Below are 13475 nucleotides of genomic sequence, written 5' to 3' on the forward strand. Positions count from 1 at the left end.
CATTGTTTTTTTTTTCTTTCGCTCAAAAACGTCCGATTTTATATTTTTACTATTACTGCCCCTGCTGGTGAAGTAAGGTATTGTCACCCAGTTCCTCAGTCAGGCGCTCTCACTGAATAACTAAGGCTCCATCTAAAATGAACGACTGCGCATCAGAAGAGCAGTAATTCCATGTATTTCACATCACTTTTACATCATCAGTGTCCCTTTTCTTTCCTGCCTATAAGTGGGCGACAGGTGATGGATGACAGAGCTCTGACAGAAGACAAAACTAGCCACCAAAATACGCAATTTACTTACGTGTATTAACAGCTTATTAGCCAGTAATTCATTATTTTCAAGTATTGACTAGTGCAAAGGGGGGCAGTTAAACTTCCTGAAGGGCCACATTATAAACTGTAACTGTCGTGAGGGGCCAAAAGAAAGGCGGCGATAACCACGAAACGTGATGGGAAAACATTAAATAACAAGGACGAAATGAACCATAAATGGTTCAGTGGAAGCAAGGATGTCATGAAGTGTAAATATGGCATGAAACCTATAAAAATAATTTTACATGACATTTATTAGAATTGAAATCATAATAAAACTATGGACGAAATGGCAAAGGCAATTTATTTCAAAATATATTTTGAGGAAAATACTAAAATGACGAAAAGGAACTGAAAAGAAAAAAACGAAATGACTGGTTAAATGGAAACAAGATTTAAACAAATGACAGAAAAATGAAGACTTTGACCTCTCAAGGGCCGCATATGGCCCCTGGACCGCACTTTGCCCAGGTCTGGACTAGTGTCTTTTTAAGGCTGAGGAGACTTCAATATATAATCGTGACCGGAATGTCACCCTAAACAACACCATACTAACAGAGTATTAGCCGTGAATAAACAAGTGAATGAATCGGTCATTTGTCTTCCTCAATCTGATGCTCTACTGAAGTCCTCTGGTCTGCGGCAGCTTCTGGCTCAGCTCTTTCTTCACCACGGACACAAACAAAAACTCAAAGGCCCTGCACAGGTGGGACAGGATGGAGGACGCTGGAATCTCCCGTCTGCCGCCCTTTCACCTGAAGCTCTCAGCGGGATCTCTGGACCTCAGACCCTGACTCCACCTGAGCGCTGAGGCTTCAGGGACATGAGCGACCCACGAGAGCTCGCTCCACGATCCCATCCCAGACGAGAAAGCTTCGTCTACGCAGGGCATGTGGAGCGGAGGGCTCAGTGAAACCATCCGTCTGGAGAAGAGCTGCCCATTAATGCAACATTGAGCGAGTGTCAGGAGAAGCAGCAGAAAGACTGCGAGACGTCGTCGGCTTCCAGAGGCGAACAAAACCAATTACAAGGTAAATCACATCCTTTTACTCCCACCACCAATTAAAGGGCAGAGCATTCATCTTCTGTCTGCCGCTGTGATGAGAAAACATCTGTCAGTGGGCTCCCGCCCCTCCCGCCCCCCTCGCTCATCCAGCCGCTGTATTTATACGTGCGATAGATTCATGTTTCATATGAGCTCAGGCAGCGGCTCCACATTTCCTCTGATGAAATATACATGCCGCCATGTTCACTCTGTAAAAGACAAATGACAAAGCAGCCGGATGAATAATTCAGGCTGCGATCTGGATCCGGACCGGGCCGCACTGTTTCTGACGGTATTGACTCGGTGCAGTCCGGTTCTGTAGCACGAGGCAGAGACGATGAAACAGTCCAGCCACCCGCACACAGCCGCCATAATTCCCCGGTCACGTCCAATAGTTCTCCTGCTCTCAGTTCCATCCGGCTGGTTCTTGTTAGGTGAGGAGATATTGGCGGAACTAACCAGCGGCGCCGACACCTCTGCTGACAGACTGCTCTGGGACTCACGGCGGACACCATGCTAATGCTAATGCTAGCATCACAACTTTACTCAGCTGACTCTTTGGCGTTTTGTTTTTCAACCCATATATTTGATTTTACTGTAGTTTTTTTTATATCTTCTAGTATACTGTTTCATGACGCTTCATATTTCTACCAGTGTCACTGCAGATTAAAACTATGATACTACTGTACAACTACTTCCACTGCCACTGCAATTACTACTACAAGCAATCCAAGTACTGATTCTATGGCTACAACTGTGTCTACTACTACGACAGCTTGGACTACTTCCACTGCTGTTGCAACTACTATGACCGCGAGGTGTGGAGTCCCTGGGTGACCTGGTACATGGCAGCAGGACTCAGAGTCGCCTCAGGTGCTCTTCACACAGCTGGCGGACAGAAAGCCTTGGCGAGGAAAGAGCCAGCTGAGGTCCCCACGCCGCCTGTTCTGCCCCAGTTTACAGAAGGTGACGGCGTCGCAGGAGACATCCATGAGAGTCACAGATCATGTGGTTCCATTCACCAGAGCAAGGCTTCCTCTGGTTGGAGCCCCAGCATGGCCTCGCCATGGCAACACTTCCAGCTTCCCTTCGACATGACTCCTTCCGTCAAAACAGCCCCGAGGCAGCAGCCGTCCCAGGTCTCATCCTGAGGTCCAGATTGTGCTATTCATATTCCGCAGGGAGACATGTTTGCAGCCCAGCTGTGGCGGCCATTAGAGCTCAATAAAGTACAGCGACTCTGGGGTGCGCAGCTCCATGCTCCCGCCGAGACCGCGAGGAGCCGACGGGGCGCAAACCAGATGCACAGAGAAATCAATATCATTTTTACTCATCTGCAGAGAGAAATGTGAAACAACAACGGGACTCGCTGGGAGAAAAATAAGGCTGTGGTTTAATCACTGTTTGTTTGTATTTATTTTATCTTATTTATGTTTTTGTTCATGTTTGCACATTATTCCAAAGCACTTTGCTAGTTGGTGGGATCCTCACTGACCACAGCAGTAAAGCTGATTCTGATTCTAAACATTAGAATTACAAAATACATACACAGAATATAGGAGTGAAAACAAATGAAACAACTGAAAATTATAGAAAAAAAAAAAAAAAAAAAAAAAATATATATATATATAGGGTTAGTATTACTGAATCTAATGATGGAGCCACACATCCATTTAAACAACAAAACAGCTAAATATTCTTTATTTTGCATCAGTTTGATGTGATTCAAGTTTTTATATGACCTTATTTAAACGAAAGCTCTTTTACTGTCTAGAAAATATTTGTATAAGAATTTCAATTTTATAAGAATTTCAAGTCCATTCAGAGTAGTGGAAACTCTGGCCATTGTGTAGTGAAAAACATCCCTGAACAAAAGCAAACAGATTCTTTTGTTCAGGGATTCCTCCATGTTTGTTGTTGTTGTTCATCCTAGCTGCCACGTGTCTTGTGCATCAGGACCTTGAACACCTGCACTTACAAAGGTTCCCTGCAGTCTGGAGAGCAAACTGTAGAATGAAATTAAAGTAAATTAAATTAAAATTGATAAAAAATTAAGTCCCACCACCATATATATGTATGTTTTTCTCTTCTCTTCTATTGAAAATGATTAAAAAGTGCTGCTGATCAGGATAGTTTTTGAGTGTTATTACAAAGGTGAAACATTAATGAGACAATGAATGATAAATTTAATAAATATTATTAGATAAAAATAAATATTAGCTAGGTATAAAATATTGCCATAAAAATGTAAAATCAAAAGAAATGTATTTAATATTCATATCTATAATACATCTACAGATCCATGCAGCGCTCCTCAGGGGTGAGTCGTGATAGCAGCTGCAAGTGTCACTGTCTGAGTTTGGACCTGGTTGCTGGGAAACAGGCTCAGCTCTGGGAAGAACTCCACCATGCAGAGCAGATACATAACTTCCATCCACAGCCTCCACTTCCTGTCTGACAAAATGTGGAGCTCAGTTTCTGCGACACTCAATGACTTCACCGAGGAGCTGACCGCAGCCCAAACTCCTCTTAAGATGTAGCTGGAGTCTCTGACCATGGCCTCACATCAAGTCTCTATCAGAGGTGTGGGTGGGGATCTAGCTTGAGACCCACTGAGTCAACTCCACTGCTGACTCAGGGTTTCAAACCCCGGGATCATTCAGCTCTCCACCTGAACCTCAGTCAGTCCATGATCGTGGGGGCAGCCGTCAAAGTAAAGCGGCCCCCTGAAACCTCAGGGTTTCCTGCAGCACGGCGGCCAGCCTTGACTCTCTTCTCCCAAAAACAGCACAATGGTGATGATGGGCTCAGCGTAAAGGTTTGGAACTGAACTACTGTCGCTGCGAGCGCGTGCTCAAGCCTTGCTCAAGAGTGTCACGGCATTATTGATCCTCCAGCGGTTCACCATAACAGGTGTAACGGGCAACAGCCGCACATGCCTCGGAGACCATCAATATTCTTTTCATAAGCCACTGCGGCCATGACAGGTGCAACACAGCCGTGACCGACTCAGCCGCTGCCGTAACTCCGCCGCCGCAGCACAACACTAGCGCGCACCTCTCCATTGTTGCCGTCATAACAGATGAAAACATCGTCCTTTGCATTTGAAAGGCTTCCGTGAGCAGCTTCCTGTCACGACCGTCTCCGAGGTGATTCACGTTGTCCTTCAACACTTACCTGGTCCGATGGAGGTTATTAGACTCAGCAGGATTCGACAACCGCCGGCGGCTGTGGTGCGTCCACTTGACGCTCATTTGCATCTCGAAAGTGGCTTGGATTTACATTAATCACATCGCTTCCATGTAACTGAGGCCCTGTGCGCACGCGTGTGTGGGCTTGTTTATCCCACTTTGTGGGAACATTTGGCTGGAACCCACCGGGATAAGCCTCAATTTGAGGATTAAAACTTGAGGGTTTCAGAGTTGTGGTTCAGATGAGCCACATGGTTCGGATGGTTAGGTTGAGGGCTTCTTCTCATGAGGTGACAGATTACAGGCCAAACAAGGACTTGTCAGCAGAGACCTCAGAGAGCCCTGTCTCAGCTCCCCTGGGGTCCCAGGTGAGGCTCCCACAACAGGGTCCAGGTTCCATGAGCATGCATGATGCTGCCTTGAACCAGTGTTTGGGGTCAACTGAGGAACAGCTCATCATCTGTTGCACTTTCCAGTCCTGAGTCAAACTCAAGGCCCAGGGGCCAACTACGGCCCTCCCGGGTCATTCAGGGGCCCAGCACATCACCACATGGAGATGAACACCCCCCCCCAAAACAAAACAAAACTGGTGTTTCTGCTCAGACTCTCCTACTAAAACCAGAGCAACCCACCACATTTGACCAGCATAGCAAAGTTCGAAGGTCAGACCCAAATAAGCTGGCGGAGCTGCCAGGTGCTATCCCCGAAGATACAGAGGGAACACATCTCTACATATCTCCATACAGAGCCGCTCCTCAGAGATGACCGTGCGTGTTGCCTTGGGACCAAAACTGTGGGCACCAGTGATCTTATAAACACTTGCAGTCAAGCAGACAGCAGAAATCAATGCTTCCCGCTCGACAGTCCTCGACACATCGATCAGTTTGCAGAAATCAGAAACAGCTCTTCAGCCCGGGCCTTTGCTTGATGGAAGCATTGTTTGTATTAAACCCGAGGACTTCTGTTGGTGAGAGAACATGACGGCGCACGGTCGGCACAGACACCAGAGGATGTAAAACTTAAAAATGTCATCTTTATTTTCAGAGCGGAACAGCAGCCAGACGGAGGCCACCGTGAAAGTAGTTGTGCGGGAAACAGAAGTAGTAGTCTCACATATCAGGGCGCACACTCCTGTCTGAAATGCTCCGGGGACTCACACACACCAATTTCAAACCAAACCGGCGATATGATTTAAAAAAATAGCCTCTTATTTGACACTTGCTGATTATAGTGGAAGCTTAGTTCTAAGCAAAAAAGGATTTCTTTTAAAAGCACCCCGTTTCAACACACACACCTGCGCACGCACACACGCCCCATGAGGCACTCGATGAGCCAATCGCCAGGACAGACCCCCCCAACCCCCATCGTGATTTGGGAGGAGAGAAACATCAGCTCTCCTGGTTGTCTGTGACCAAAAGGACGGTGTGCTGCCCTCCGCTGGACGCCATCAGAACTGAGCGGTTCTCCAGCTGCTTGCCTGTCATCTTGACTGGGACCCACTCGTCGTCCTCCTCTCCGGTGCCCAGCTGCAGGTTGGTGCCCATCCCCCAGGCGTACACGGACCCTGGACCGGGAACAGCAGCAGTCAGCTCACGGAGCATCCAGGATGGGAGGATGGAGGCATCCAAGAGCTCCGTACCACCAGTACACATTCTCAGGAGAGACCATAAATGTGAGCCACACCTTACAAGAGATCTGTTCAGGTCTGACGGGTTCAATTCTCTGTGAAATAGTAAGCCTGTATTTGTGGTCGGACAGCGAGGCACACTGAAGAACGGTGCTGATTTCCCAACCCAGTGCTAGTCTAATATTTAGGTGTCAAACTCTGCCCCCTGTGGCCGATAAGAGCATGAGAATGAAACTACATGATCCTGAAACTTCCAACAGCAGATGCAGATGGAGGGAGATCTGATGAAAGCTAGAGCTCACTAAAATAAGCTTCTTATTTTGAGGACGGCGGGGAAAGGCGTGCCTGGTAAGCCGCGCGTCACGGTGCAGATGGATGAGCTCACTCACCTTCTTTGGTGACAGCGAAGCTGACGGACGCGCCGCACGTGACCCCGACAGCTGCTTGGATCCCTGACACCAGAGTGGGCTCCCGCTTCTCCTCAGCCTCCTTGCCGAGGCCAAGGCGCCCATATTCTGACCTTCCCAGACTGTAGACCTGCCCTGAGGGAGTGCAGGAGGCAAATCTCAAGGTCACCTTCCACTCTTCGTCTTCATGCTTGACAGGCGATCCTTACCTTTATCGTTGAGACAGACAGTGTGGTGCTGCCCTCCGGAGAAGTCCGTCCAGGAGGTGGTGGAGTTCTTGAAATAAGTGGGCTTGACTGGCAGGAAACAGATCTCTGGGTTCTTGGTGCCTGGACAGGGAACAAGCTGCAGTGAAGGCGCAGCAGGAGCGGCGACACACGTGAAACAGGACAAACACGATACCCAGCTGGTGGTAGTTTGAGAGCCCAAACGCGTACACGAGTCCCTCTTTCGTCACAGCGAAGGTGAAGTACGCTCCACAGAAGGCGTCCACGAAATGAACTTTGCCCTTGATTTTCACTAAGTGTGGCTCCAGCAACTTGCCTGCAGACGAGACACCACAGGTGGGAGTCATCGTTCCGCTCCACAAACAGACTGCAGTTGATTCCAAACATGGACAGAATACAGTATTGTTCACTCCATCCTCTCCTCCAACTCCATGTCAACAGGTTCCAGTGGCGAAGCCCCCTCTACTGCCACCTTCTGGCACAGGTCAGTACTGTCTCTACTTCAGAGCAACTCACCGAGGCCTCTCCTGCCTCCTCGGACCGACAACAGCTCGGGCACTCTTCCCAGCTGACCCTGCTCTGCAGTGCCCAGCGTGTAGAGGTTTCCCTCCACCGTCAGCAGGACCAGATGATCGTTCCCTGCCGAGAGACCCACACTTCAAACAGTTGCTCTACTATAACCACAATTGCTGTCTTACCTGAGGCAATTTTCACAACTGGTTCCGAGACCTTAAGTTGCAGAGGCAGAGCAGAGGTTTTCATGGGCTCCAGGAGCCCGATCACGCCGTTGTTATCCTGGAAGACAAAGATTAACATCGTTATTTACAGAGCAAGGTTGGCACAGTGAAAGGAAGTGAAGCAGGTTTAGTCCTGCTGCCCTCCGCCATGTTTGGCAGCAGGACTAAACCTCACAACAGTCTTGGAGGTGACTCATGCCAGTCCTACATGGAGGGCCATATGTCACAGTCACAGTCAGCTCAAGCCGAGCTTTTGTGCAGTTGTGGTGCCGACAGTTGAATTTAAACATTCGCTCTCGCCTATGGAGCAGAAGGGAGACTCTGTACTTAGCACAATCAACAAACAGCCAGAGAGGCGAGGGCGAGTCCTGTCCTGTGGTGTTGCTCCATCATCGTAATAACACAGCTGTTAATGGGAGCGGGCGAGCTGCTTCTCTCACAGATTCCTACCTACAGACAACACGGCGGAGCACGACAGACCTCTCTGCTGCCCCCCTCATGAACACACTCGGCGCTTCAGCTGCCACACTGGTCTGCCACCAAGAGAAGCCGCGTCCACGCGGAGCAGCCATTTGCCGCTGCAGAGCCCCGGCCAGCTCTCCTGCTGCCAGAGACGCCAGCTTTAGAAGCCGTGCTGACAAATCTCTGCGAGCAAACGCACCAAACCGCTCCGCCGCCTTGTTATTATTGAAAGATGGGAGCAGGGGGCAGCTTGCCGGTGGCACTGCTTCCCATGTTAACGCCAGACAATACATTTCTGGCTTAGCGCTGCAGCCGCGTGGCATCATAGTCGTGTCTGGGGAAAGAGGTTTGTAGGCCTCATTAACCTGACTAACGCTCTGGAGTCGGCAGCCATTTGCAGCTGGTGGGCAGCTACTGGGCTATTAAAGTAAGGCAGAAAAACACCTTGAGAATGTTGCCCCTACATCAGACCTGGGCAAAGTGCGGCCCGGGGCCATATATGGCCCGATGCCTGTATTTTCACGGCCCGTATACAGTCAGACTAAAGCTATAACTAATATGTGCCAATTTTTCTGCATTTCTTTGTGTTTTTGTCAACACCACCCCTTCATCAGTAAATATAGCACGTTCTTGTTTTGAGACTAAAATTCTCTTATTTTCAGTGGCCAAATTTTGTGTTTTTCTTGTCCGATTGATTGAAGGAATACTGAAAATATTTATATTTTGAAATAAATTGCCTTTTTAAAAATCATAAACGTCTAGTCCATGGTTCATTTGTATTAAAACTAAATGCATATAAAATGAAATATCTATATTCATGGCATATTGACCCTTCTTAATATCCTCAATTACATTTCATCATCTTAAGTCCATTATTTTGGATATTTTTCTGTTTAACAAATGTAACTGCCCACCTCTGCCCGACATTGCCAACAAACAAATAGATAAACTGCTCTTCTCAGTGAACACAACCACAACTGCCATAACAACAAATTGGAAAAGAGTCACAAAACTCAGGATGACTGCCTCTCAGCACAGACTTGTGAGTATGAGGAGCATCAAGTTCACCCACTTACGGCCTCATATTTTTGATTCTCGGAGTGTGTGACTCATGTCTTCTGCCGAATCAGTTGTAGGTGTGGTGGAATCCACACCGCAGCCGTGCAGCTTCATGTTTGAACACGATTTGCGTCTGGGTTCGGTAATGAGGGCGACACACTTGGTTCCCAACAAACCACCCGAGCAGGTTTCTGTCGACTGTTGGCACAATCACCGACACAGTGTTGATCAAAATGTTAGGTTGAATTTAACTTTTGCACATTTGGATCTTAATGAGGTTTTAAGTGGAGCTACAACACTTTTGTTCCATTATGCTCAGGATCTTGCAATGACTTGAACGTCTTGCTGCGAGAGGCCTCCCTTATGCAGCTCGACTATCTGACCATGTTCAGGAAGAGAAAGCTTCTTGGCTTTAACCATCAGGAGGACATGACCGTGTGAATGCCTGACAGAAAACAAGAATTTTGAGCAGATTTGAGCTTTTATATCCTGTGGTCTTAAACATTTGATCAGGTGAATCAACAATCTTTTTTTTTTTATTACAAGTTCCAACTCTTTTTTTTTTTGTCTCACTGCCTCTTCTTGCTTTTGCATATTGTAGCTCTACTTAAAACCTCATTAAGGTCCAAATGTGCAAAAATGCACATTCTCGCAATTTTTTAACTGGTCTTAAGATTTTGATCAGGTCTGTACGTGGGTCGCAAATGGAACACACATCGTAGAATAGTCAAATCAATCCACACCACAGAGGCCTGTCGGTCAAGCTGAAGAGAAGAAACGGCCCATTTCAGTGAAGAAGTAAAGCTCACAGCCAGTCACTCTCTGCACCTCAGGTGGTCTCCACTGTTGCCTCTGGCATACACATGTAGAACATGCGCACGGTGTATATGACTGTAGTCCAAACAAGCACTTGTGAGTGAGAGGAAAAGAGGATTGCTGACTCATGGGCTGCTGAAACACATGCTCCATCCAGACTCAGAGAATTCCATGGAGACACTGGTTGGACATGACTAACATTGTGTTGAATTTCGGCACTCAACTGATCCAGGGTTGAGCTATTACATTACCCGGGGGAGGTGCATTACACGCTGGGTTTGTTGTGATCGTCCGGCTCAATTACTAAAAAACAATTCCATTTCAGTGCCAGAATAAAAAGCTTTTCTGCCTGCTTCATTATTCTCATCTGAATGTCAGCAGCAAGGTCAGAAGCTTATCTTATTGGTGCTTAAAAAAAAAAAAACTCAGTTAGTTGGTTGGTGGCTCCGGAGCAGCAGTGAATCTTCAAACTGCTTGCAGGCCAAATGTCATGGTCACAAGACGCGGGGGAACTGATGCGAGCACGATTCGGCGACTGTGACTGAACCAGACGTGCAGAGATGAACAGCATTTATAAGATTGCAGAGTAAAGGTTGGGCAGAGTGTCTCTCAGAGGAATGCAGCTGGGACTGCGGCGCGGTGGCATCAGAGTAGTAATTACCAGTGTGCTTGCGAGCATTAATAATGAAAAAGCAACGAGTGATCCGACAACACATTTGTGCTGAGGCGAAATAACCGAATGCTTATTTCTGCAGGATTATAAGGAATTATACCTGCGTTTTTTCTTTTCTCACTGGTCTGGTCTCATCAGGCAAACCAAAACTACCCGAGTGGAAATTGTTTTGCATAGCTTCGTCATCAAAGGCTGGGTCCCATTTCTTACCCTAACACTAGCACTTGGTTTTGAGAAGCAGAAGAAGTGAAGTGATTGACGTCCCTAAGAATTGAGACAACACTTCATGACGTCACGCGTAAAGACAGAGTGTCATTGGTGAGTCAATCTGTGAATTGCTACTGGGACGTCAGTCGCAGCCTGGTCACTCACGGTAACAAGGCAAGTCCATTTGACGTGACGACACAAGGAAGCATCAATCCTGATGTGTCACAGTGCATCCAGGAGCTTAATGAGTGAAGGAAGACCCTGTGTGGAATACACTTCACCGAATGACACATAGCATCCTTCCATGTCCAGGCCATGAAAGTCCCGAACAACAATTCCTTCATCGGTCGTCATGATGAAAGCAGGATGGCACAGGTGGAAAAAACTAACGCACAACTAACCTTCTAGACTCTGGAGTTTAGGACCGGCTACAGTAGGCATGCGCAGCGTTCGGTACAAAAACAGGCTATTCAACTCAACCTTGCACCAGACTTCATCACTGCAAGTCAACAACCGATATAGTCAAAGTTAAAACAATGGGAATGGCATCCTTGGAACTATCGTTTTAACATTGCAGCATATGTTTTCCATGAGAACATATCAAAAACAAGATGTAAAAGCTGGCATCACTCAAACACATCGACTCACCCTGAAGGAGCCCCAGATGTAGACTGCGCCGTCATCTGTGAGGGCAGCAGTGTGGCTGTCCCCAGCCGACACCTGGACCACTTTCCCATCCAGCGCCACCTTTCCAGGAGACATTTCGGACCCCATCTCAGTCGTGTCACGGCCAAGTGCGCCCTCGTCATTGCAGCCAAACGTGTAAACCTATAAAGGAAAGCGGTTCTTGGTGAGTCGAAGAACAACAGAATGCAAGAAAACCACATTCACTGAAACACAGAAAGGCACTAGTTGTTCGGAAGCATTTCGAAACCAAAGTCAACACTGCTGCATAAATAACTCATAACACTGTTGAGAAGGATCTGAGAAACTAGGTGAAAAATTCGACGATCCTGCTGCATGTATGCAGCTATGCTATGCAAGCTGCAGGAGTCGCTCTAGAGTAATAGAGCCAAGAGAATTGGAGGGGCCTCTTTAAGGAACATCGGATAATGTCAATATTTTCTTACATTTCCAGTTTCACTGAGACAAACGGTGTGCATTCCTCCCGCCGTCACTTGGACCACTTTCTCAGACAGTGACACAAGTGCAGGTTTCTTTCTCTCAACGATGTCCTCGCCTAAACCCAACTGCCCGACGTCACCCTGGCCCAGAACCAGAACCTGACCGGCAACTTTGCCATGACTCCTGTGAGAAACTAAAGACAAAGCACCACATTAACAATGAACTTGGCGGAGAATTGGCATAGCTTTACGCGAACCTCACCTTTTAACTTTTTGGCCTCATGGCCATTCTCTACGAGGGCCTCGGACTTGCGCTTGGGGGCCATTTTTTTAGGCGGCATGTGGGTTTCAATTCTGTAAAACAAGTGCAGAATCATATGAGAACAATGCAAACAACACCATACAAGATTTCATAGTGAAAAATAATGCAGAAGATGCACATTAAATATAACACAACCATTTGCCATTGTTTGACCTTTTTATTTTGAGTCAATGCTGCTTATTTCCATATTAGCATGTTCAAGGTCAGTAACTTGGTTTGATTCTATTCCCGAACCTCCATGATGGAGAACCCACCACAGTAAACGCAATGAACAGAAGTGCCTGACAGTGAACTTACAACTGAGACTCATAAAGGATTCTGTTAGACACAACACATAAAATACGAAGGGAGTTTCTATTTCATACATGGAGCATTTTGACGGTTGTAATACCTAATATTTTGAATTTGAAATCCCCACTGAAACAATTCTTTCTTTAAAAAAGGTGAGGAAACGTAGTTATGTTTCACTTTAAAAGTAAATGCTAAACCTAAATACAGGCAAATAGAAGTAGACGAAAAGTCATGTCAAAAATTGGGATGGATGGAAAAACGTGGCTGCACAGGAACAGAAACCGAGAGAGAGGCGGGGAAGACCAGGAACCATGTTGAAGTGGGGGGACTCGAGATGCCTGAGCAGCTGCTGAGTCCACCAGCATCTGTGCACAACTGCTGCTCAACTAACTTAGCTAGACAGCAAAACACTTGCTCGGACTCGGACAGACCACGAGTCAGGTGACGTTTCCTGCCACTGCGTCGCAGTGTTCCGTGTGAAGCAGAATGTTATGAAGCGGAACGTTAGAAACGTGGCACAACCGCAGCGTTCAGCCGAAACACTGTCGCCGTTGCACGTTAAATGTGTTGGAAAGAGAATACACATGTAAAAACGACGAACAATTCCCAAATAAGATTTGATGCGCGCTCACAGCGCAACATCAAACGAGTCGCACTGCTACATGGCTACTAGCAGCGTTAGCATGACTTTCAAATATAAACACAGTTGCCATTCTTTATCATGAAAAACTAAGAGACCATGAAGCGGGAAATGCATTTAAAGTGAATTCTGGAAATACGGTGCCCTGAAAACTTACCGATATCAGAGGAGAGGCTGTGCAGTCGTGCTTAAAGAGAACCATGCAGTCGAACCCGTTCCCGGTCTACATACGTAATAATCCTGCGACACTGAGCGGTCAAGCCCCGCCCTCTGAAAGGCACAGCGCATTTATGAAGCGTGGGGAAAACACACCTATTAAAGGGGATTTAATGGTAT

At 47.0% G+C, this 13475-nt stretch overlaps 1 protein-coding gene across 1 annotated transcript; it reads right to left on the reverse strand.

Annotated features, from left to right (window-relative positions):
* Positions 1-5449: 5449 nt before the first annotated feature.
* Positions 5450-13384, reverse strand: rcc1 (regulator of chromosome condensation 1). Its single transcript, XM_053887925.1, has 10 exons — positions 13297-13384; positions 12149-12240; positions 11893-12080; positions 11411-11590; positions 7507-7603; positions 7325-7447; positions 6984-7124; positions 6791-6910; positions 6564-6716; positions 5450-6111 (listed from the first exon to the last, which is right to left on the reverse strand). The coding sequence occupies exons 2-10, from the start codon at positions 12225-12227 to the stop codon at positions 5936-5938; spliced, it is 1257 nt and encodes a 418-aa protein (XP_053743900.1). The 5' UTR covers positions 12228-12240; positions 13297-13384; the 3' UTR covers positions 5450-5935.
* Positions 13385-13475: the final 91 nt, after the last annotated feature.

Source organism: Synchiropus splendidus, chromosome 15 (genome assembly GCF_027744825.2).
Source record: "Synchiropus splendidus isolate RoL2022-P1 chromosome 15, RoL_Sspl_1.0, whole genome shotgun sequence".
NCBI classification, from domain to species: domain Eukaryota; kingdom Metazoa; phylum Chordata; class Actinopteri; order Syngnathiformes; family Callionymidae; genus Synchiropus; species Synchiropus splendidus.

What these genes read in the sequence shown, in the direction of transcription:
- rcc1 (XM_053887925.1), bottom strand. Translation starts at nt 12,227, where the DNA reads ATGCCGCCTAAAAAAATGGCCCCCAAGCGCAAGTCCGAGGCCCTCGTA. An exon ending in ACATCTGGGGCTCCTTCAGG is followed by an intron (nt 7,604 to 11,410) that starts GTGAGTCGATGT and finishes TTTGTCTTCCAG; the next exon opens with GATAACAACGGCGTGATCGG. An exon ending in AGTTGTGAAAATTGCCTCAG is followed by an intron (nt 7,448 to 7,506) that starts GTAAGACAGCAA and finishes GTCTCTCGGCAG; the next exon opens with GGAACGATCATCTGGTCCTG.